This window comes from Camelina sativa, chromosome 2 (genome assembly GCF_030686135.1).
Source record: "Camelina sativa cultivar CO46 ecotype springtype chromosome 2, ASM3068613v1".
In the NCBI taxonomy this organism is placed as follows: domain Eukaryota; kingdom Viridiplantae; phylum Streptophyta; class Magnoliopsida; order Brassicales; family Brassicaceae; genus Camelina; species Camelina sativa.
The window spans coordinates 18,472,913-18,498,492 of NC_141881.1; the positions used below are offsets into that span (position 1 = coordinate 18,472,913).

The 25,580-nt window shown below is 36.3% G+C and overlaps 2 protein-coding genes across 5 annotated transcripts; both read right to left on the bottom strand.

Moving 5' to 3' along the window:
- Positions 1 to 1,099: 1,099 nt before the first annotated feature.
- LOC109126772 (uncharacterized) lies at positions 1,100 to 3,198 on the bottom strand. Its single transcript, XM_019230545.2, has 2 exons — positions 1,932 to 3,198; positions 1,100 to 1,557 (listed from the first exon to the last, which is right to left on the bottom strand). The coding sequence occupies exons 1-2, from the start codon at positions 3,178 to 3,180 to the stop codon at positions 1,529 to 1,531; spliced, it is 1,278 nt and encodes a 425-aa protein (XP_019086090.2). The 5' UTR covers positions 3,181 to 3,198; the 3' UTR covers positions 1,100 to 1,528.
- Positions 3,199 to 4,735: 1,537 nt separating this feature from the next.
- Positions 4,736 to 9,485, bottom strand: LOC104725093 (uncharacterized). 4 transcript variants are annotated; one of them, XR_015580514.1, is made up of 15 exons: positions 8,710 to 9,479; positions 8,501 to 8,556; positions 8,368 to 8,426; positions 8,142 to 8,213; positions 7,657 to 7,740; positions 7,272 to 7,379; positions 6,971 to 7,033; positions 6,800 to 6,880; positions 6,505 to 6,592; positions 6,166 to 6,321; positions 5,808 to 5,885; positions 5,639 to 5,677; positions 5,364 to 5,446; positions 5,193 to 5,265; positions 4,736 to 5,110 (listed from the first exon to the last, which is right to left on the bottom strand). XR_015580514.1 is itself a non-coding variant. In XM_010443701.3 (15 exons), the coding sequence occupies exons 1-15, from the start codon at positions 9,282 to 9,284 to the stop codon at positions 4,943 to 4,945; spliced, it is 1,761 nt and encodes a 586-aa protein (XP_010442003.1). In that variant the 5' UTR covers positions 9,285 to 9,485; the 3' UTR covers positions 4,736 to 4,942. The 4 variants fall into 4 exon arrangements, 1 of the variants encoding a protein (XP_010442003.1); XR_015580515.1 differs by having other exon boundaries at positions 6,527 to 6,592; positions 6,971 to 7,136; XR_015580516.1 differs by having other exon boundaries at positions 6,971 to 7,136.
- Positions 9,486 to 25,580: the final 16,095 nt, after the last annotated feature.

Sequence of the window (25,580 nt, forward strand, 5' to 3'; positions counted from 1 at the left end):
TTTAATAGTATAGACCCATTTGCAACCAACGACATTCTTCCCAGGTGGTAAAGAAACAACATCAAAAGTGCCACTTACCTCCATATTATCAAGCTCCACATCCATAGCCTTCGTCCATTTCTTACATTTGATGGCTTGTTGAAAAGATGTAGGTTCTGTGTCTAGCGAAAAAGATAGAACAATAGACTGATAGGGTTTTTTAAGATTTGTGTAAGAAAGAACGGAAGAAAGAGGATATGGTGTTTTATGTGTGGCTGGAAGAGGAATGGGAGGTGTAAGCTGGGCAAGAGCACAATGATAATCAGACAAATAACCTGGTACCTTACTGATGCGTTTTGGTCTGGCATTGTGAAGTGAAACAACTCCAGTGTCTGTGATAACACCCGCTTCAGCCGGTTGAACAACACTAGAGGGTGTTGGTGGATGCACAGATGATGCATGTGTGGGTGATGCAAGAGGAACATGTGATGAATGCGTCACATCATCAGGTAGGTCAATCGAGATGGGTAAGATATTATGATGAAAAATCTCAGATGGGAATGATGCAGAGATATCATGAAATGGAAAGTATGTTTCATGGAAAACAACATGACAAGAGATGGAAACAGAATTAGTATCTAAATGCAACACCTTATAGCCTTTATAACCAGATGCATATCCTAAAAAGACACATTTATCAGCCCTAGGACTGAACTTATGGCGATCCTTTTGTAAAGTAGAGACATAACACAAGCAGCCAAAAGTTCGAAGATGTGTGTAATCTGGTTTACGAGAGGTTAACAATTCATAAGGTGTTTTATTAGCAAGTAAAGCAGATGGAGTTCGGTTAATCAAGAAGACAGCAGTTAATACACAATCACTCCAATATGCAAGGGGAACATTTGATTGAAAAAGTAAAGCCCTAGCTACATTGAGAAGATGTTGGTGCTTCCTTTCAACAATCGAATTTTGTTGAGGGGTGTAAGCACAGGAAAATTGATGCAAAATGCCATGTTTCTTAACAATAGCTGTGAAAGCTAATTCAGGAGCATTGTCGGTTCTAATGACTTTAATTGTTGATTTGTATTGAGTCAGTACCAATTGTATGAAATCGTGGAAATAAGAAGAAACTTCACTTTTATTTCTCAACATATAAAGCCAAGTAGCTCTAGTACAATCATCAACTATACTAAGAAAATATCTATATCCATCTACAGACTCTGTTGAGAAAGGACCCCAAACATCTAGATGAAGTAAATCAAAAGGTAAAGCTGACAGTTTACTATGAGCCATATATGATAATCTTTTTTGTTTAGCTAAATGACAAACATGACAGGGAGATGATGTCTTAGCAGTTTTTGATATAGTACCCGGAATGAATTGTAACTTGTCAGCAGACGGATGTCCAAGGCGAGCATGCCAGAGATCACCATCGACAGTCAAGGATCCAAAGAAATGAGACGAAGTGGAAGAACTTGCGATGGAAGACGAAGCATGAGATGCAGGAGAATCAAGTTGTAGTATGTAGAGATTATGTAATAAGATGCCTCTACCAATCATCAAGCCCTGAATAAACTCCTGAATGAAACATGAATTAGCAAAGAAATGTGCTGAACAATTACTAGATCTTAGCAAACTACTAACAGATATAAGATTGAACTTGAAAGATGGAACATGCAAGACATGATGCAAAATGAGAGAATCTGAAAGATGAATCGTGCCAGTGTGTGCAATATCAACTCTAGTGGCGTCCGGAAAAGAGACTGTCACACCAGAAACTGGAACCGTTTCACTAAACAAGGCAAGATCAGAACAAACATGTGTAGTAGCACCAGTGTCAATAATCCAAGAACCATATGGGAGTTTTGAGTGAAGGGATGAGAGACATTGATGTTGAAAAGTAAGTTGGTTATGTTCAAAACGAAGTGAAGTGGAAGGAAAAGAAATAATACCAGCAGAAGATTCAACAGCCATAGCACCATGTTCAGAAATGGAAGAAACCTTGGTAAGAGCTTGATTGTCTGGAAGTGTCATGTGCGTTGATAGTTGCTGAATTAAGGTCTGCATCTGATCAGAGGTCATCTTACTCACATCCAAATTGATAGCATTCAAAGCTGGTGGAGGAACATAAGGCATAGTCGAAGTAACATTTGCCACAGCATGTGTCCTTGGAGTATGCTGACTCTGATGCTGACCTTTAGGCGGAAGAACCTGTGGATTGTTCACTCGCTGAGCATGAAAACCAGAGGAGATGCTCTTAAAACCAGGGATGTAGCCAGGTGGATAACCATGAAGCTTAAAGCATTTCTGAACAATGTGTCCTGTCATTCCACAATGCGTGCATATAGGACGTGCCTGTCTTGGACGATATGAGTTTTGAACGGCATAGGCAACATTCTCCACTGGATTCGCATAAGAAGATGGATCAGATAAAAGAGCAGGAGATGGACCAGAGGCTTGAAACACAATGCCCTCAGAACGAGATGGTTTAACAATATTCTTCTGCCTCTCATCTTGTGTCACCATGTGGAAAGCTTGCTTAATAGAAGGCATCGGTGAGATCATTAAAATGTGCCTGCGAGTAGCTTCATAAGAGTCATTCAAACCCATCAAGAACTTAGTTACTCGACTTCTCTGTTGCAATTTTTCCCATAAGACTGCTGCACTACATTCACATTTGCCACAGGTACAAACAGGGAGTTCAACATAATTCTTGAGCTCTTCCCAAAGAGTCACTAGCTCAGTGTAATAAGTAGTTACATCCATCGCTCCCTGTTGAATAGAGCTAAGCTTCTGCTCAATCTCATAAACCCTCGGAGCATCATCCCGTTTGAACCTAGATATAATATCTTGCCATATACCTTCTGCGGTTGGGATAAACAAAAGACTCTGACCTATCTTCTTCGATACAGAGTTCATCAACCAAGTAGATACCATATCATTGCATCGAGACCAAGATCCAAAATCACGGTGATCAGGAGATGGTTTAGAGATCGTACCGTCGATGAATCCTAGCTTATTCCTGACATTAAGTGCCATTCGCATGGATCGTCGCCATGAATGAAACTCAGCACCTGTTGTCAATCGATCAGAAACCAAGACTAACCCAGCGTGATCAGTGCCATGAAGAAAATAAGGATTGTTATACTGATCAGTCGGTTGAGATGAATCGGACACTGAGTCAGATGTTAGATTCGCCATGGCCGAAAAAAAAAAAAAAAAAAAGGAAGGATCCGGTAGCCAAATCAAAGAATCGTAACAGAATCCACCTTAATTAGAAAAGAGAGCTTCAAGAACACCGACGAAGACGACGAGTATATAGATAAACACCGCAATCGCCAAGAGAAGATGAACAACGAAGATTGAAGCAATCTGATCGAAAGAAGCACTCATCGCGTAACAGAAAACAAGAAAACGAGCTGGAATTGAGCTCTAAAACGATTTACCCAAAGAGATAAAGCCGATTGAATGAGAAATCGAAGATGAATTCGAAGATCTGATGATGAATCTATCGAAATCAACAATGGCGGAAAAATTTCTCTCACTAACAAACTTGCTCTGATACCATGTTAACAGTTAGAGAGAGAGAAGAAAAGAATCTGATTTCTCATTAATTGGAATAAGAGTCTTACACCTTAGTTATATACTAAGTGTATTAAGCTAAAGGAAACTTAATACACCAACACTATACTATTAATATAGAGACTATATAATATAAGAGTATAGTGTTAACAATGTATTATTCGTAACATGCACTAAACCCCCACTAATAATTTAGAGCTATTTGTCAAAAAAAAAACAACAATGAATTATATGATAGTTTATGATTTTGTTAAACAAAAGTAAAAGTTTAATCATTGCGGACATATTTTTACTTGTTTCATAATTCATCTTACAATGTTTCTTTAATTTCATAATTCGTTACTGTATTTCTTAAGTGATACGACATTTTAATTTATCAAATGGAGATATTGCATGATATACATTGAAGAACGTGTAACTTTTTTTCTCGTACTATGTTATTTGTTTGTATATACCTTAACTTTTTCTATTTTACCTAAATAATTGTTCACTTCTTTTTGGCATTTATCAAACTCCGTCAATAATTTAATGAGCAACGCTTAGCACAACCAATGATTTAAACAGTGTTGTTGAAGAAGTTTTCTGTAGATAAAGCATATGTAGATAGGTTGGAAGTTTTTGTCAATTGTTATAAACAAAATGTTTAATTATTTGAAAGAAAATGTAAAGAAGAAAGATTAAAATTGGGTGTTATTTGGCGGGGAGCGAAGAATGGGCATGTGGAGAGGACAATGTCGCATGTGACATGTGAGAACGTTATGATGTTTGGTCTGAAACGGCGCTGCTCTCTATTATGTGGTTTTTATACATTGCACTTCCCTCTCATACATTTACTCATCAACCCATCCTACTAGAGTCTTTGTTTCATATCTAACATGTAAAAATATCATGAATCCCTAATGGATAGAATTGTAGACCATATATTAAATGCCCCATCACATTGTCTGGTGGCCAAAACAAAACATGAATGTAACCCAAAACAAAACAAAAATGTATAAATTGAAATTGTAAATCAATTGGTTTCATCAAACAAAAACCTTACTGTTTTACAACAAAAAAAAAAACAAAAAGAATAACCTTACTAAAACCGATTTTAATTAAACTATGAAAGTAACGTTTATTAAATTTCAGATATACATGTACAGTATTTGACTATTGAACATATGTAATCATATTTTATAATTGTAACATCAACCGAATTTAATAAAACTAAACCATATTACAAATGGTTTGAACTGGTTTTAGTTTCTGTAAAACTGATAAAACTAAAACCAGGAAAAAAAAATCAAACCATACTAAACCGTATTGAATTGCTACAGAGACAAAGTTTGAGTTAATGCTTAATCTCAGTCTCCCTTGAACACAGAATTGCTTAATCACATCATCCCCTAAACACAGCATTGATTAACTCTTTCAGATTCTTGCATCCGATAATCTCAATATCTTTCAAATTCAACGCTTTTAATGACGACTCCACTGATTTGGGAACCACACATTTGCTAAAGCCTAGCTTTGCCACTGTACTCACCCTCTTCTCCATTCTTGGTACCTGTGCCATTATCCTTCAGTCATACAATTCATCCAGATTCTAAAATAAGAGTTAGCTGATTCGTTCAAATATTATTTCTTACCGTGCGAACTTCGCCTCCTAGACCAATCTCACCGATGAATGCCACACCGTGAGGAATTGGAAACTCCAAGAAACTGGATTGTGCAATAAAAGTGTAGTGCTTCATTCGCAGCTAGGAACTAAATAACGCAAAGACACTTTTCAAGAGCTTAATGAAGTAAATAACACGTACCTGCTACAAATTGCTGCTGCTATTGCAAGATCGCCAGCAGTCTCAGAAAGAGCCATTCCGTTAGCAACGTTCAGAAAAATCCCCTAAAGAACATATATTCATCATTATATCAGTACTGCAATCACTATGATACGTAGATAGTGAAGATTGGAGTTTAACATGCTTCCTATCATTTAGTATAGACAGTACCACTACGTTATTAGAGAGAACAAGATGCACATGACGAGCAGCATTGCAGACTGACACAATTTACAAAGAAATCTCTATAAACTTACATTTTCCTGAATTCTAAGACCAGCTTGCTTCATAAGAACCTGTGATATGATAGATAGGCACATAACAAAACGTTAACAGTTATTTAAAAGGAAAGTAGTAGAGAGGGCATGTTCCAAAGTATACTGTTATTGGAAAGTAAGAATAGACAATGTTAGTAGTAGCACTCACTGCAATTATCATGTCAGCTCTGCTAGCTTGAACACCATTGACATGCCTTGAAACTGTTGATCCAGGCGAACACAATGCCTACATAATAACAAAAACCAATGTTTAAACAAGAACTACAATACTTTGCTTCAAAGTCCGCAAGTACATATGAGGCAGCTAATGATGAGAGGTCAGCATTGGCGCCATTTTGAACATACATAATACAACCAAAGTAAGTCATGATTCTCATCATATTGACTATGCAAAATGAATAAAGACTTTCAAAGCGCAGTTTCACTTATCAAGCCAGAGCCTTTTACACTTTTTTGGAATTCTGAAGCAGAATAAGATAACGAAGCAGAATACTCTGATTATCTACCTGAATTTCAATTAGGAAACTCCTTGATCCATCCATAACAACTGCTACAGCTAATCCAGCTAAAACATCTGAATCTGGGTTCTGTTGACTAAGATATATTCCACTAGGGTTGGAGACCACTTCAAGTCCTGAGTTTGACATTTCAAAAACTCCAAGCTGACAAAGGAGATAGCCATGATTTATTCAATAATCCTCAACTCGAAAAAAAAATACGTGTACATATAACAAGCAAACTCGAACAACATAAAGAATAAAGGGAACACAATCCACAGAAATAAGATGCTTAAACTAGCAAGTTCTCGGGAAAAAGAAAACAGGCAGTAAGAGAAAATAACATACTATGAGGGATTTGTATACATACTTCATCAGTCGACCCAAACCGATTCTTCACAGATCGAAGCAAGCGGTACGTTGATGATTCTTCACCCTGAATTTTGACGTAAAGTACATGTCAACTAATCATCTTCTGTTATATTTCCTAACAAATTAAGCTCATAAACTGTCTCTATTCTAGAAAAGAGGTTATCAAGCTAATAGAAACAAAACCAAAGTATTCAGTTAGAACTACAGAGCGTCATTTATTGAAGAGGATATCATGAAGGCATATCTAAAGACAACAGAAAATATAAAGCACCTCCAAGTACAAGACAACATCTACTATGTGCTCCAAAACACGAGGTCCTGCAATATCTCCCGCTTTCGTAACATGTCCAACCTAAAACAGAAAGTAACGTGCATAAAACATCTGATCCAGATCAAACGCCAGATATTGAAGGAAGGAATTGGAAGGATGGTGCTTACTCACCAAGAAAACAGGGACATTAGATTTCTTAGCAAAACGCAACAGGGTTGATGTGCACTCTTTAACCTGCCACCATCAGAGATTTCCAAGAAAGTAGCCTTTTCAGCAGATTAAAAGAAGAGTTACGGGAAATGCGACGAAAAAGAGAATGCTGGAGTCCCGTCTTCCTCTAACACATCAAAAATTCCTTTTTAAAACATAAATTAAAGGATGTGGGATTCCATGTAACATGGGAAGCAACAAAAAGCAGCTATGGCATAACTTCTTGCTCATAGTAATTAGAAGAAAATTCAAGTAGTTCTACCTGTGTGAGACCACCAGCACTTCCAGTCACTTCTTTTAGGTAAACTGTTTGAATTGAATCAATGATGAGAGCTCGGGGAGATAGCCGATGAGCTTTGTTTAGAATGTCCTGAAATAAATCAGAACAAACGATGTGCTTCAGTTACCTGATCAAAACATAGAGACTAAAATTTTTTTTCTCAGTTATGATACGCAGACTTGAGAATTTCACAAAGCATGGATTTGGTGTTTGGCGTGTAAACATGAGGAGAATTAATTAGGGGATATAGTTAGGCACAAAATAGGAATATGCAGCTGTCCATTGCTTAGGTGTTTAAAGAAGTATTGAAATATGACTTCTGTTTGATTAAGATAATAAGAATGTTAATTAACATAAAATAATATACCTGAAGATCAGAGCTCGAAAACAGGTAGAGCTCTTCAGTTTGAATTTTCATCCTGTCAGCCCGACTTCCTATTTGCTCGACACTCTGCAGTTGGGATGAGATCTTATGAAGAATGTGTAATCAAGTCCACAGAATGCGTGGGATGAGATCCTTCAGAACATACTAAAAGTACCATAACTCTAACATTAAAGAGAAAACGCGAGAAGAAAAACAGCCAAACATTTTTTTGCAGAGAAAGTCCAACTGCACAAAATAAAGCTGCTAGAACCTAGATCTCAAGCTACAATTACTTTGCTGCATCTTAAACATTTGCATGAAGATCATCCAGACCATCTTAAGCAGCATGGTTTGAAAAGAAACAGCCACAGAGAATTACACAATCCAAAAGTTTGATCAGAAACCCGGTGTGAGGAAGACAAGGAAAGACAAGCAGGAGAAACAGAAACTTTGAGAAAAACTGAGCATGACTACTGACTACTACTAACCTCTTCACCAGAGATATACAGAACTGGTGCTGGTTCGGCCACTTCACTCCCCTCAGCAATTATAGATGCAATCTTCCATTCAAGAAAAGAAGGAGAGAATCAGTAGAGCCATTATGTGTATTACAAAACACCCAATGCACAAACCGTTCTTCCAGTACTAAAAATCAATAAACATTTGCAAAGGGGAAGACAACTAATTAAAACACCATAAATCACATCTCCTAACCTGCAATAACAAGGTACTCTTGCCAATACCAGGGTCACCACCAATCAAAATCAAGGAACCTACAAAACAGCACCATAGTGAGTCAACAGCTAAAGACAGAACGAAATTAAAAATTTTGAAGACAGCATAAAACCTGGGGCAAGGCCACCACCAAGCACCCTGCCAACTTCACTCCCAAAAAGTCCAGGCCTAAACATAAATATCGCAAGAAATGATATCTCCAACAACAAGAATATCTCAGATTGTAACAAAAACAAAACCTATATAAGCTAAACCATTCTACCAAGTGAACCTAAAAGCAGCAAAATTAGCCTTTTTTCTAAATAGCATATTGGAACATACAGAGAAAATCGCCATTGCTGCTGAGTAATCCCACGAATAACATCAGTCAATCGATTAGGCTGCACCCCTGCTTGGTCAGGTAACCAAGACAAACCAGTACCCTCCTGAAGACCAGAGCCAGTAGCTTTGCTACTACTAGCACTACTTAAATGAGAAGCATCAGAGAAACGTTTCATAGTCCCAACCTTGTGACAAGCACGACAACTCCCCCACCATTGCCCATCAGAATGACCACAGCTCTCACAAACCCAAACAGTTTTCGATTTGCCTTTCTTCGATTTGTTCATAACAACTTCCCCTGGATCCCATCCCCGAGCAGTTGAACCGGCTTTTCTCGATTTCTCATCGGAGAATCCAATTGCGGTGTCTTTCTCTTCTCTGCTCGAACTCGCGTCCTGATTAGAGGAGGGAAGGTCGAAAACGGAGGAGATGGGAGATGATGAGAAGCGACGGAGACGGATACGGTTACGGACGGGGGAAATAGGAATCGTGACCGGAGTTGAAGATCGGAGGAGAAGAGAGTGGGCTCGAGTGTAGAAGCATCTCAAGCATCTCATATCTGCTGCGATCACCATCAACAGTAATCAAAAACCCCTTCGAATCGTTTTCTCTAGTGCTGTGTGGTTAGGGTTTTTTGAGCTGTGTGGTTCGAACCGCCAATTTCACAAACACAAATTTGCCGCTTAGTCTTCTCTTCTGCGCCTTAAACGCTACTGGAAAAAAGAAATTAAAGAAGGTAAATTAATTTTTATTTTGTTTGCCTTTGTCACAATCATACTATTTCAATTGAAAGAACTTATTAAAATATGAGTGGGTAAAGTGTTTTTTTCTTACAGAGAGACCAGGAAAAAGTATAAAGTTATAAACGATAAAAGACTTAATGGGCTTTGGAGGTTCTTGAGGTCTTCCGCTTTAGCGTACTAGGCTGGTCAGGAGGATACAGAACCTTGTATGAGTTCCTTCTTGTGCCCTGTTGCTACTTTATATATCTCGAAGCAAAGCTGTGTTATGATGTAGAGATAACAGCTGCTGTGATTAATATAGGACGACTCTAATTGAGCTGCTATCACACTTTGGTTGCTCATGCCAAGAATGAAGCAAAACCGTCTCATAAAGTTGTCGGTTATCATTCAATTTGATGTTCATGATCAATGGTTTTGCCAAGAAGTTGCAAGTCCCTGGGAGTATTCGTTGATGGACTGACTTATTGATACCTTTTATCCATGATTTGACTTGTTGTCTCGACTTCCTTATGTGACCACGACTCGGCTTTGCGTAGGTGGAGGAGAGTGTCTCCTAGATTTGAGTCGATGTTCTTTTTGCAGAAGTGACCGAATAGTAAAATAAATTAGCACCATAGTGTACTAATGATTGATAATGACCACACCCTTGGTAGCATTGGTCTCAGGCGCCCGGAACTACAATAGATCGTAATACTGCGTAATGCGTGAACTTGACGATTTCACATGAGAAAGTTGGAGACCGTTAGTTTAGTAACATTTTTTTATATTGACGTACGTTGAGAAGATTGAGAGATAACAATGGTCTATATATATATGTGGATTGTGGAGTTGGCCAGTGAGGTATGTTAAAGTGATGAGAGAGATGGAATGGGATAGATAAACTTATCTAAAGGTTGATTAGATAAACTTTATGATTAGTCTCTCATAATCATAAAGGTTGGGATAGATAAACTTATCTACAGACTAGAACGACAATATGCGACATCCGACATAGTCAAAAAGCGAGATGAATACAACAAGTAAACTATGCAAGGCATTGTGAGAGGAAAAGATCAGTCAATTAAATAGACTAAACTCTGACTAAGTAGACATGATTGTGAAGAATAACAAAAAAAAAAGAACTTGACAGAAGATTTTGAAACTTTTGAAGAACAATGGGAAAAAAAAAAAAAAAAAAATTGAAGTAGAAGTGTTAGACATAATAATGGAGAAATTTCTGAAAGTAGAAGTGGCAGCCAAAAATTTGGTTAGCCGTTACAGCTTCAATTCTGGTTTCTCATTTGTTCTTTAACTCTCCCTTGATCTTTCCTTCACCTCTTTTAGATATTTTTTTAACTTCATTTTGGTTTAAATGTCTCCGAGAACCTGTCACTTTCATGATTGGATGCCAAAACCTAATAGAGACAAACGCATATTAAACCATGCCTATACAAACCTAAATATAAGGCTAAACCGATGGAAAAGAGGTGTAAACGTGGTTCTAAAAACCACTAAACATATGAGATATAAACTAGTATAATTAAAAAGTAAAAGTGGAAAAAAAAAAAAAAAAAAAAAAAGGCAAAGAAACAAGAGGATGGTGCGAATGAAATCTAGAGGACCACATTTTTTCCCTCTCGTGTTATATATTTTCTTTAGTTGAAACCAAATCTTCACTTTTGCTTTTTTCTTTTCGTCAATTCACTTTCCCTTTTCGTGCATTGGGATTGGTAGAAACAAAATGGAACCTAGAGTATATGTTTTAAAGTCGAAAAATAATCTTTTTAATCTAGTATTTGATAATATTAGAAAAGCAAACTTTTCTTCGATTTACAGAAAGTTCAGCATATTCTATTTACGTAATGAGAGCCATGTACAGTATACGTTTAAAATTTATTATAATTTCCAAATTAATGTATATATGCACACGCAGCCACGTTCATGTGCTAGATATTGAGAGAGATAATAATTAGTTACATACTCTATGTTTATAGAAAAGAGCCATACCACATTTACACATTTTACCATTATTTTCTTTAATCTTATATTTATTTCGTATGTTTTATTTATATATGAAAGTGTCATGTAATTTTTTTTTTTATTCTCTAGGTAGCCTATTAAATTCTTGGAGTTTAGGGATACAATAGGATAAAGCAAGTGAGAAAAGAAAACAAAACAACAAACAAATTTAGGAATATATATTGTCTCGCAATAAAACTACTTGAAAATTGCAATTTACTTTTTAAGAAACCATGCCAAATATTTGAATAGCTATTTAAATAGTTATAGTGCTCAGTCGGCTCCACTACAAGAATTGGATTGTGTTTTTGGTCATCCGAAAAGAGCTGGATTTGAAGTCTGTTTTTAAGGTATATCAAGATATATTATAACTTCGACTAAAGAACAGTGCTAACACAAAGGCGGTTGCATTTGCATGGCACATATATGATGGCGATTGTTTAAATTCGAGAGTCAAAGACTAAGAAGAAGGTAAAGTGAAAAGCGCAAACATCAGATATCTCTTTTCAAACAAACAAACAAACAAAGACACAGCCAAAAAAAAAAAAAAAACTTGAGAAGTGGTCCAAATAAAGAAAGAGGAAAACAAAAGAAAAAAACTTGATATCGCAATGAGGCCGTTTGCATCAAGTCCAGAGCTTCCATGCACTACCTCATTTATTCCATTCATATTCAAGCAGTCCAGTCTGGTCCAGTGCGTAAATATCTTCCAAGCTTACCCAAGATTCGTGGTTATAATCAAAATCATCCACATACATGTTCAGGAACTAAGACAAAAGACAAGAAACAAAAAAAAAAAGTCATCTTTAATATTATTGCATCGTATGATAAAATTACTTCAGATTGTTAGAAAAGAGATAGCGTATGAGTTAAAATCAAAGAGGCAAAAACAGAGAAAAAGAAAACAGAGCAACTGGTTTGATTCTGTTCTCACGTGTTGAATAGAAACTATTTCCTAACAGGTCTAGCGTAAATAGAAACTATTTCATGCAAGTCCAGATATGGTAATAGCAGCTCTAGCGTAAATTAAAAATAGTTTATGTGTTTTTTTGTTTATCCTTACAGGAGTAGGAGGGCTAGCCGGATCAGTCAACACCATCGCCAGAGCCACTTCCGGCACCGGAGAATTAGGAGCGATAGCCGGAACAGTCATTACCATCGCCGGAGCCACTTCCAGCACCGGAGAAGCCTCTAGCACAGGATTAAGAGAGATCTCCTGGGCAAAGCTTCTCCAATATTCGTCGTTGTTATATATAAGACCATCCACAGACATATTCTCCTTTAGGATCTAAGTGTTACTGAGTAATCAGTGAGTTGCCTTTCTATTCATTATTCGTATGACATATATACAAACAGAGGAGAGTGTTCTCCAAGTATTTTCTTTACATAGTTGGTAAGTGAATATTACATATTCCCTTATCTATCACTCCCCCACAGTCTTAGCGTCGTTGGGAAGGATGCTCAGACTGGATCGAAACTCGGTGAACAATGGGGTTGGGAGACCCTTTGTGAAGATGTCTGCGTATTGGTGAGATGAGGGAACGTGGAGAACACGTACGGTGCCGAGAGCGACCCGTTCACGCACAAAGTGAATGTCTATCTCGACATATTTGGTGCGTTGGTGTTGAACGGGGTTTGTGGAGAGGTAGACGGCGCTGATGTTGTCGCAGTAGACGAGAGTGGCTTTGGTGAGAGGACAGTGTAATTCGAGGAGGAGGTTGCGAAGCCATGTTGTTTCGGCGACGACATTAGCTACGCCGCGATACTCGGCCTCCGCGCTTGAACGGGAGACTGTGTGTTGACGTTTGGAGGACCAGGAGATTAAGTTGTCACCGTGGAAAATGCAATAGCCTGAAGTTGAGCGTCGAGTAGAGGGGCAGCCAGCCCAGTCAGCATCCGTGTAAGCAATGAGACCGGTAGGTTGTGACGGGTAGAGTTGGAGGCCGTGAGCAAGAGTGCCCTTGAGATAGCGCAAGATACGTTTGAGAGCTTTGAGATGAGATTCCCGGGGGTCATGCATGTAGAGGCATATTTGCTGGACGGCGAAAGAGATGTCCGGTCGTGTAAAAGTTAAGTACTGTAGGGCGCCGGCGAGACTCCTATAGAGGGTTGGGTCGGAGACCGATGGGCTATCTGCGGCGGCAAGGCGAGTGCGAGAATCGGCCGGCGTGGTACAAGAGTTGCAGTTTGACATGTTGGCACGGTGTAAGATGTCAGCAGCATAATTTTGTTGTGAGAGGAAGAAGCCGGAGGTGTTGCGCTTGATGGCGATGCCGAGGAAGTAGTGAAGCTCACCGGAATCTGTCATCTCGAACTCATTGTGAAGGGAGGTGATGATCTCGTTGAGCAGCGTTGTGGAGGATGCAGTGAGACCAATGTCGTCGACATAGAGGAGGAGATAGGCGGTGCCATGGTTTCGATGGTAGACAAACAAGGATGGGTCTCCCTTGCTTTGCACGAAACCAACTTTACGGGTATACTGAGCGAAGCGTTGATTCCATGCGCGCGGGGATTGTTTGAGGCCGTAGATGGAGCGTTTGAGCAAACACACATGATCGGGTTTCTCTGGATCGTGGAACCCCGGCGGTTGGTGCATGTAAACCGTCTCTTCTAGGGTGCCGTTGAGGAAGGCATTTTTGACATCGAGTTGATGGATGGGCCAGTTCCGAGAGAGAGAGAGCTCGAGGACTAGACGAATCGTGGCTGGTTTGACGACCGGGCTGAATGTCTCGTCACAGTCGATGCCGAGTTCTTGGGATTTTCCATTGGCGACCAAGCGGGCCTTGTAGCGAGAGAGCTTCCCATCTGCACCAAACTTATGTCGAAATAACCACATAGAGCGCACAATGTTAGTATTGGGGGGTCGTGGTACTAAGTCCCACGTTCGCTTTTTAATTTGAGCTCCATGTTCCTCATGCATGGCCGCCGTCCAGTTAGGATCTTCTAAAGCTTTTAAGTGAGAAGTGGGAAGAGGTGAGATAGTTTCTGTATGAAGGGAAAGGAGTTGTTTTTGTTTTGTAATCCCGCTTTTGCTACGCGTCCTCATAGAGTGACTAACGGCCTGTGTAGGCTGTTGCGCAACTGGCGGAGCCGGAGGTGGTTGAGGAGTGGTAGTTGGCTGGTTTAGGGAAGCTTGTTGGCGGATAAGAGGGGAGATAGGTTGCGGAAGAGGTGGTGCAGCTTGTGGTGGAGAGACTTGAGGCTGAGAAAAGGTGGAGAAAGGGAAGTTTGATTCATCAAAAATGACATGGCGAGAGATAATTACCTTGCGAGTAGTGAGGTCAAGACAACGATAGCCTTTATGATGGGAAGGGTAGCCAAGGAAGACACATGCGATGGAGCGGGCGTCGAGTTTGTGGGAGGTGGTAGGGAGGAGATTTGGATAGCAGAGACACCCAAACACCCGAAGGTGATCGTAAGTGGCCGGCTTGTGGAAGAGTTTGGTGAACGGAATTTCATTGTTTATGGCAGACGAAGGAAGAATATTGAAGAGATGAGCTGCCATCATAAGTGCTTCCACCCAGTATGTGTTAGGCATGTTTGCTTGGAAGAGTAAGGAGCGAATAGAGTTGTTTAATGTTCGGAGTGTTCGTTCGGCTTTGCCGTTTTGCTGAGAAGTGTGGGGGCAGGAGAACCGAGGGGTAATGCCGTGAGAAGAGAAGTAATTGAGGAATTGTCGGTTTTGGTACTCACCACCATTATCGCATTGGAAAAATTTTATGCTGCGGCCAAAATAGTTAGAGACATAAGCCATGAACGTTAAGAAAGTGGAATAGACGTCGGATTTGTTGCGGATAGGAAAAACCCAAAGAAAATGTGTAAATTGATCAAGATAAATAACATAATATTTATTCCCACTGATGCTGGACACTGGAGAGGTCTAAACATCTGAATGAATAATTTCAAAGGGTTCAGAAACAGAAGAAATAACTGAATTAAACGGTAATCTAGTGTGTTTCCCCAATTGACATGCATGACAAAGAGGCATATCAAATTTAGAAGAATTTATTAAACGAGAAGAAATAAGAGATTGAAGAGTAGTATTTCCCAAATGTCCTAGACGGCAATGCCATAAGAGAGTATTAGGCACCGTTGTGAGCATGGCTTGTGGTGGTGATGAACGAAAGTTGGCCGATGGTGGTGAGTGAACCGAGTAGAGTGGACCACTGCTATCACAGCGGAGAAGTGGGAGCCGGGAAGGATAGTCCTTAACACAAAAACCAAAGGGGTCAAACTCGACAGTCACAAAATTATCGATAGTGAACTGACGAACAGAGATAAGATTTTTGATAATAGAAGGACACACAAGTATATTATTGAGGTGAAGAGGACGACTTTTAGAGGGTAGAGAAGAGTAACCAATTGCTTTGGTAGGAACAGAAGATCCATTACCGACAATAACCGATGGGGCAGAGCTCAAACTAGAAATAGAACGTAGGGTACCTGGTTGTGATGTGAGGTGCGAAGTAGCGCCGGTATCCATGTACCAACTGGCATCGTTTGGGTCTTGCATTGTCATAGTGCCAAATGCAGCCGCTAGGTCAGCGGGGAGTTGCGTTGGTTGAGCCGGAAGAGCAGGCGACTGAGGTGAGTGACCGAGAACTCCTGCCGCGGGATGTGTGGTGGAGATGTGTGCCATCGGAGATTGTGGCATCCAGTGCTGCTGCGGCCAATGCGGATATGGGGTCGGCGCGGTGAACCAAGGTTGATGTGTTTGCCAGTTGCGCGGGTTCAATGGCCAGTACGATTGTGGCCATGAATGTCGTCCACGTCCCCTTCCGGAGCCGCCACGTCCACGTCCGCGGCCTCTGGTGTTGGTGTTGTCACGGTAGCCAGAGTAGTCGCGAGAACCAGAGTTGTGACCGTCACGGTGATTGTTGTCTCGAGAGCCAGAGTTGTGAACATGGGAGGAGGCGTAGAGAACGTTTGCTGATGAGGAAGTGGCCGAGGTGGTCGCACCGGTGCGAACTTGTTTGGAGAGACGACGTTCCTCCTCCACAAGCATGGATCGAGCAATAGAGAAGGAGGGGAATGGTTGGCGGTGTTTGATGATGTTAACGATGTTGTCGAACTTCTCCGATAGGCCATTTAACATGTGCATGACAACCACACGGTCAGTAACGGGAGAGTCGACGTTGGCGAGGAGATCTGAAAGGGTCTTGAGCTTTTGGCAGTAGTCGTGAACAGAGAGGTCGCCAATGGTGAGAGATCTGAGTTCGTTGTCGAGTTGGATTGCACGGGCCTCTTTGTTGTCACGGAAGAGGTTTTCGATGGACAGCCAGATGTCGCGGGCGCTGCTTCTAGTTTTTAGGATGGTGTCGAGAAGGGACGAGGAGATCGTGCCGTAGATCCACATCTTAACGATACCGTCACGTTCCTTCCATATGGTATCGTTTGCGTTGGCCGGAGTAGATGTGCCATCGAGATGGCCATAGACGCCAAAACTGTAGCAATGGGTCTCGAACAGTTCACGCCAAGCATCATAGTTCATTTTTTGCATATCAAGAACTAGAGGGATGTGCGACTTGATGTGAGTCACGGTGAAGACTTTGTCGAGTGGTTGAGCCATCGAGTGAAAGAAGAAGAAAGTAAACAGAGAGAAGAGGAGAGTAGAGATGAACGAGAGAGAACAAGAGGCAGAGGAGGTTAAGAGATCGGGAAAGAAAGAGATAGAAGGGAGGCGGCTCTGTTTTTTTATTTATTTATTTTTTTTTTAGGGTTTTTAGAATAAAGGCTCTGATACCATGTTACTGAGTAATCAATGAGTTGCCTTTCTATTCATTATTCGTATGACATATATACAAACAGAGGAGAGTGTTCTCCAAGTATTCTCTTTACATAGTTCGTAAGTGAATATTACATATTCCCTTATCTATCACTAAGACAAAGACAAGAAACAAAAAAAAAAAAATGTCATCTTTAATATTATTGCATGATTTGCATCGTATGATATAATTACTTCAGATTGTTAGAAAAGAGACGGCGTATGAGTTAAAATCAAAGAGGCAAAAACAGAGCAACTGTTTTGATTCTGCTCTCACGTGTTGAATAGATACTATTTCTTAACGACATGTTCATGCAAGTCGTCCAGATATGATAATAGCAGGTCTAGCGTAAATTAAAAATAGTTTATGTGTTTTTTTGTTTATCCTTACAGGAGTAGGAGGGCTAGCCGGATCAGTCAACACCATCGCCGGAGCCACTTCCGGCACCGGAGAATTAGGAGCGATGGTCGGAACAGTCACCACCATCGCCGGAGCCACTTCCAGCACGGGAGAAGCCTCTTGCACAGGATTAAGAGAGATCTCCGGGTCTGCTACATGCCGAAAGTTCTCTCGGGTAGCACCACTCCGTGGAGCTCTTGCCCTTTTCATAAGTTTTTTTTTTGTTGGTATGACCCTTTGATTTTTTTTGGGTGCCCTCTTCATAAGTTTGCAAAGCACAAAAGCTTCCTATACATTAGATTCATTAATGATTAAATTCTCGATATATGAATAACCCCATTGATGTGTATGTATATATGACCTACGCAAGCATACCTTTTTAGGATGCTGAATCAGGGAGTTGTACTCGTGAATTATCCAGTCAGATTTTATTTTTGGTGTACGCCTTGATGAGGGAGATTTGACTCCTTTTAACATGAAATCAAGATGTCTCTTGAAGCCAATGATTTCAGTACCATTAACGTCGTACACATAAGTTTCTTTTCCGGAGATGGTCCAGTTACCAGTCTTGGACGTCCTCTTTGTTTGTTGAAATTCCCCGTTTAACTTTTCCACAGGTGATATGATGTGCCAGAGGTGGTCAGATTCCATCCTCACCAAGCCTTTTTTTATGCCATATAGATACATAAAAAACTGTTAAACTCAACACGAAAAACTATATGTTTTCAAGTGTTTATAATATGATCCTTTGACGAAAAAACAACGAGAAGAAGTTAGTTTAGTATATCACCAGGTATCTCATCAGGTTGGTGGCTGCACAGTTTAACTTCCCTTATCTGGCTGTCATCCGCAGGTGTATCGTCCTTTTCGGTGATCTTCATATTCAAGTAATTGATAAGCTCACGATCAACTGGGTTAAAGAAGCTGTGACGAGACATGTTTCTTCTAAGAAGTTTTTACGTAGTGTAAATTAGAATTGGAAGAAGATGAGGATATTTTTCAAAGCCAAATGCTGGCACTTATAAGGGCTGAAAGAAGCTTAATATTTCCGTTCTTTTAAGTTAGTTATTTTCGAAGTGATTTTTAAGTTAATCTTTAATTAATTTTTCAGAAAGTAATCTTCATGATTGACCTAAAGCTGATACTTGCAATATCCCATATAGCCGTAATCTTATACACTTCGAAGGTTTGTTTAATTTGTCTTGCGTTGATTGAGGAGGCTAATGTTGCGTGGTTTTAGATGTGCCTTGAATCCATTACTTCATTCTTTGTGGCAATAGTCATGTTGAGTGGTGTTACTAGGACCGACTTAATAAAGTACACTTCAATCTATATTTAGAATTGTTGTCACTTCACATGACTGTCTTTTCTATATATGGTTCATATACTAGAAAATATACAATATTTAACGCATCGCGTACATATATTTGCAACAATTTTAAATATGTATATATTTTGGAAATGAACCCGAAGTCAGTTTTTACATATATTAAGTTTCTTTTTAGTATGATATTTGTTAAATTGTCGAATAACAAAATTTGTTAGACTTGGTTCTAACATGAACGAAGTCGAATGACCCTTTATCTTTTTGTGGCCCTCACTCCAATGCAAGTAACTCTCGTGTGTAAATTTGGTTATCAACAGAAAACATATAAATTTACTACGTGCACAATTGCAATAATATGTTTTTACAGATTGAAACGAAAGTTCAAATCAGTTTTCAATCTATGTTTTTTCCTTTCCAATCGTGTAATAAGATAGTCTAGGAGAATATGCAAACTATTTGACAAAAAAATTAAACTCTTTTCTTAACTCTTTCTAAATCCACCAAAATCTGTAATTTTTAAAGTGATCAAAACTCTACTTAAAATAAAGATCCAATGACCAAATTAACCAAATTGCAGAGTATCTTTACATATTAGACGATTGCCAACGAAATTGCAAGATAAATTCTCTTTTGTTGTAGTTTACATATCTTGTTTGGTATAAAAAGTTATACATCTATCATACCCTTTAACCAGAAAAAAAGACATCTATGCATTTGTAATGTCTATATCCATTTCATACATATATATACTAACAAAAAAGTCGATACTATTTTCATAGCCATATATTATTTCAATCATACATATACGGGAAATTCAATATTACAGTACAGTACAGTACAAAATTCTTGTACAAAATTAGCTACAAAGAATCATATTGTCATGATTAGGTCATTTAAGATCAATCTCAAAACTTGATCAATCAATTTGTTTGTATACTTATGTTCTTAGCTGATAGAGTGCTTTTTCCTTTATTTTTTTTTATATTGTTGTAAAATGTAAATGTGGACTATTTTACTTCATATTTTTGTGAGACTTATGATTTTATGTCCGCAAATTCATTTTGTACAATATTTAGAAACTTATCGCCTATATACTACATCAGTCCTGATTTATTTGAGATTATTTTTCTTTAATCGACTTGTTTATCTGTTTCAAAAAATAAAAGTGGGACCTAAACATATATCGTACACTAAATTACGTTACTTCGTTTAGTCTACAACTCTACATATATATATATATATATAATGATCACCATTATAAATTTCCATGGAATAATTAAGAAGAAAAAATGATTAAAAGTGGGGTCTAACATCATTTAGAATATCTTAATTAGATAGAATTAGTTACAAAATTAGATTATAAGTTTTTGCTACATGTTGATTATGTATATTATCTCGTTATATTAACAAAAATATGTTAAAAGAAATATGAACTTTTTTGTGATATACAACATAGTGTATAGGTACTACAAAATGGGGGGGTGGGGGGGGGGAAGATATAATATATATATATATATATATATATATATATATATATATATATAAAGAGAGAGAGAGAGAGAGGAGACTAAGTTATGCTCTCTTTCTTTTTCGAATTCTTGTTGTATTCTAGTGTTTCATTAGTTTTGGTTATAAGTTGCCTATAACGCAGACAATTTTTTTTAAGTTGAATAAAATTTACATTCATTTAACCAAAAAAAAAAAATATATTAAGCAAACAGATTAAGATTTCACGTCCAAAAAGGGTCAAAGAGAGGAGAGGGAGAGACAAAAAGAAGAAGAGAAAGGAGACAGTTGATCCACATGAAAATATATCATGGATAGTGCACAATACCAAATCTTTTCCTACCAACTTTTGAAAAGTAATGTCCAGTTATATGCACTGATAATTAACTTGCAATGTTCTAACCCTTTTTTGTTTTTTTTTTTTGGGGTCAACGTTCTAACCCTTTTATATAAGAAAAACAAACTTGCAATGTTCTACATATATATAGTTCTCAAAATTGAAATTTGACTTTCAATTGAATTGGCAGCTCTTGTATCATATTATTATTATGAAACTCCTCTGAATATGTAGACACTAGATTTGACAGCTAATTATGATTCATTTGCGTTAGATGGAAACCACAAATTTGATATTTAGAATTCAAACATCAAAAGAGGGTGAAAAAGATAAAAGGAAAACATCAAAATTAACGCAGTGGAGTGTTACAAACATTAAAATAAGAGAAATACCCTTAACAGCTTGGTATGAAGCAATAACCATTATATAATCATTTAATTGGATATTAACATTTTTTTTTTTTAAAAAGCTCGTTACAGAAACTAGAAGAAGTATTTTGTAAAATAGTATTTGTAAATTTAGCCGACATTAATTTAGAGGGACGAATACTACGAGTGTATTTTGTGATATCTTTGTTTTTCTGACTTAAGTGAGGAATAAGCTGATTTGCGATGGATGCAGATAAAGTGAAAAAAAAGTTTCTCGCTTTTTTTTCTTCTGTCTTCTTTGACGAATTTCCTTTTTAGTCTCGCTTTATGCACAAAAAGGAAAAAAAAAAGTTGTAGAAGATGGAGATAGAGAATGCTTTTTTTTTTTACATTTATTTAAGAATGCATACCCGAAAATACAAATTTAAACTTTTCATTTGATAGTATTTACTTAATTTAAGTTGTATTAATTTATTAAGATTAAAAATTCACTCTACTAAAAAATGAACACAATTAATTGTGCGAAAATAATGTCATAAGTTACGTTGTGACTTGTGATCGTTACGACCAAATAATTAATAACAACATTCATAAGTAACCAAAATTTATGTGCTATAAATAAAAATAAAAATTGAGTTTTTATTTGTATTCATATCTGAGTATAAATATTTCAGAAATTAATGTGTGTAACTACTTACATCGAGCATGTATTATGTGTAATAGCTTTCTTGATACCGGTTCTTAACAATTTCATTTTTGTATGTTTTAAAAGCCTTTTCTTGTTGGAAGTATGTGGCAATAAAATGTAACAGTGTTCAATGTGGGAAACCTATTTTTTTATTGATGATTGTAAAGTTGTTAAAACTTCTAATAATATTTCTAAAAAACCATTGTTAAGCAAAACCAAAATCTCTAAATCCTTTTGCACATAGAAAAGATAACTTGTTTTTTTTTCTTTTTTTTTTGATCAACCAGAAAAGTTAACTTGCTTTGCATATGTTTCATTAACTGAACGTTAATTTCCTCCTTATCACATGACTTCTTATATATCACTCGATCATCTCTTCCTGAAACTCTGAATCTTCAAGTTGCATCTTTGTCACTATCCAAGATGACTTTGATAGGGCTTTTTTTTTTCTATCGTCTTATCCTATCACAAATTGGTGATTTTTATTTGTAGTTCATTGTGAATTTGGAAAGCAAACGACTTCACAACATACGATTCCATCCCTTTACCAAATGGCTACGACCTCCTACACGGCTACACTGGAAGTAGCGTTCTCAACTTCATGTGGGAATTGATCGAAAGTCTATGCGAGTTTACATATCTTTAGATCTAGTCCTAGATTGTCAATTTTTTTTTCGCCCGTTCACCACCCTAAATGGGTTATGAAGTTACTTTCAAAATATGCTCTTACAGAGACTTGAATCCAGAACTCCCAAGTGCAAGTTCACAAGAGCCACTAGACCACGAGGTCTTCAGCAGCACACTGAATTTTGTTTTATACAACCTTCAATAAAAAATACCTCAATTTTTTGAATTAAAACGCGTGGTGAATGTGAAGAAACTTAAAAAAATTTACTTATGTTTCCAAAATGCATTTCTATTTTCCATAATTCGTCATGATAAAATTGAAAGCATTTCTAAAGCAAGAAGATTTATGTTCTTACAGAGCTTACTAATGAAAGAGAAATATAAAACTGAAAATTGTATAGTTCATGAGGAGCTTTATTGTGCAAGAATGTAAAGGACAGGGAAAGAACTTTAGATTGTCACCAAAAGTTAAAAGAATCTGATTAATATTTTATCAGGTTGAAGAATGACAAATCTCAAAGTTCACATTACATGACTATATATATGAATTTCATCTGGCTAAAAATCCTAGTTACATGACATTTCATTGGGTTTGGGTTTGTCTTTTCTTGTGGGCTCTAATACGAATTATATAATAAACGCGTTTGAATTGGAATAGATTGGTCCTCCATTTAACTTGACATTGTTGTAATTTCAATTAGCCCATACTTAAAACAATTGATCAACGAATCACACCAACCAAAGTCACTTTGATCTCATCTGTAAGACAAAATAAATCCTACTATATTAATTGAGAAGTACAAATATGAAACTAACCTTAAAATGTGTAAAAAATTACATTCAATTACCATTAGACTAAATTAATTAAGCTTAATTAACTAATTTAAATAAATATAATTAAATTAAAAATAAAAAAACTCACATATCAAATATTAAAAAATCTAAAAAGATATTTTCTCTCTCTAATAAATTATGGACGAAATTACTAATTTTTTTTAAATATATAAACCAATCAGAATTTTAAAAACTAAGATTTTATATCCAAGTATACAATACAATTATTTTTAATAACTTAATTCGAAGATTTTGTTAAGATTTCAAATTATGATTCTCCTATCATCTTTATTTTATTTTATTTACATATTGTTTAGAACTTTCATATAATACTTATAATTAATAAAATGCATATTTTTCTGCATATGTTGTGATTTGAATTTTTTAAAACGAAGATATATTACTCAATGTATGAAAATGTGTGTTTTAATTTCCACATTGGCGGGTTGGTAAAACTAAATTTATATAGATGATAAATTAATAATTTTTATTTACTCACAATTATAATATTAAAATTACTATTTTATATTTCACAAAATATGATGCAAATACAACAAATAAACAATATAAAACTGCAATAATACGTCAAAAATAAAATATTATAATATTTTAAAATAATTAGTATTCAATAGACTAATAGATTTACATAACAATTAAAAATAAATATTATCTCAAACAAAATAATTAAAAAAAAAACAATAATTTTTATTATTATATTATAATATTTTTAAAAAATGTTGACCCGTGCTTTAAGCACGGGATATATCCTAGTTACTTTTAATTTGTCGGACACCATATTTTGACAAAATATTCATTCAAGTCTAGTGAGCTATCTCCCTAATTCCTTGAGATTTTAATTTGTGAATTAAGTAAGGAGAAGTATGAGCAATACCTTCGATGCCCTTAAAACATTAATGGAACTTTCATGGCACCGAGCCATGAGTGGTCAATTCAGGTTAACATGCTAGCTAGAATCAAACGCATCCATTTTAAACAATTACTATATATATATTTCAAATATACTATTACTAGGTAACAACCCGCACTATGTGCGGAATAAATTGATTTAAATAAAATTATTTTAACTAAAACTATTATCATAGAACCAATATTTGTTTGTGTCAAACATAATATGTAACTAAAGTTTTTTTATTTATTTATTTAAAGCTGCATTTTTCATTTAAAAGATACGTTTTCACCCGTGTAATCTTTGAATGTGTAAGAGGTTTTATGGTAGAGAAATATTGATAAAATGTTATTATTTATTGCAACATGTCTTTTGTATCAAATTCATCTCTTCTTATATTTTATTTTGTAATCATAACAATTTTGCATGTTTATTATGTAACCATAACAACATATACTAAATTACTCGGTAGTTATTTAATTTTATTATATGAATAAAATTTCTATTTTTAATGAATAATCACACATCATGATATCCCTTAATTTGTTGTCATTTTTATATTTATTTATGAATATATATAAATCTATATTTATTGAGAATTAAGTTTCTTTTAATGAGTTGGAGATAATTCAGGAGTAATATACTTCTTTTATAATCAATTATAATAACTATTGAAACCTTGTTATTTAAATTATTATGGTAATAATATTAACATAAAAAATAACATTTTGTTTTTATATGATTTTGTTTAATAAGTTCTATGTTCGTTAATTTTATTAACTTTATATTAATTGATATGTTTTTATAGTCTTTTTAGAATATTTTACGTATATTGATTTTAAGAAATCAATATTTATTTATATTGATTTTAAGAAATCAATATAACTTTGACTTATATTTATAAGTAACTTAAACATATCTAATTATTATTCAGTTAATTGTTTCTTAAAAAAAACATAATGACATGTTAATATAATTAAGTAGAAAATTTAATGGTATTTTGCTAAAAGGTGCACAGAGCTTTCTGGCGATAACACATCAGCTTTTTTAAAAGTGTGCTTCTCGATTAATATATAGGGGATTACATAGTATACTAATCAACTTTCAAGAACAATGTTCCAAGTCTCTATACAACTATCTAATATCTAAATTGACAGTATTTTGTTAAGTAAATGCTATATAAAGATATATTGTGTAAAATATAATGTATGTTGTATATTAATAAATACAATAAATGGTTATTTAAAAGTAAAAGATTTATTACATAATTTACATTTAATAAAAATGACACATGAAGAAGGGAGAGGTCTAATAAAAAATAAAAACGTATATCAAAATTTCGTTTTGTCATTTTGTTTTCTTTATTAGTAAA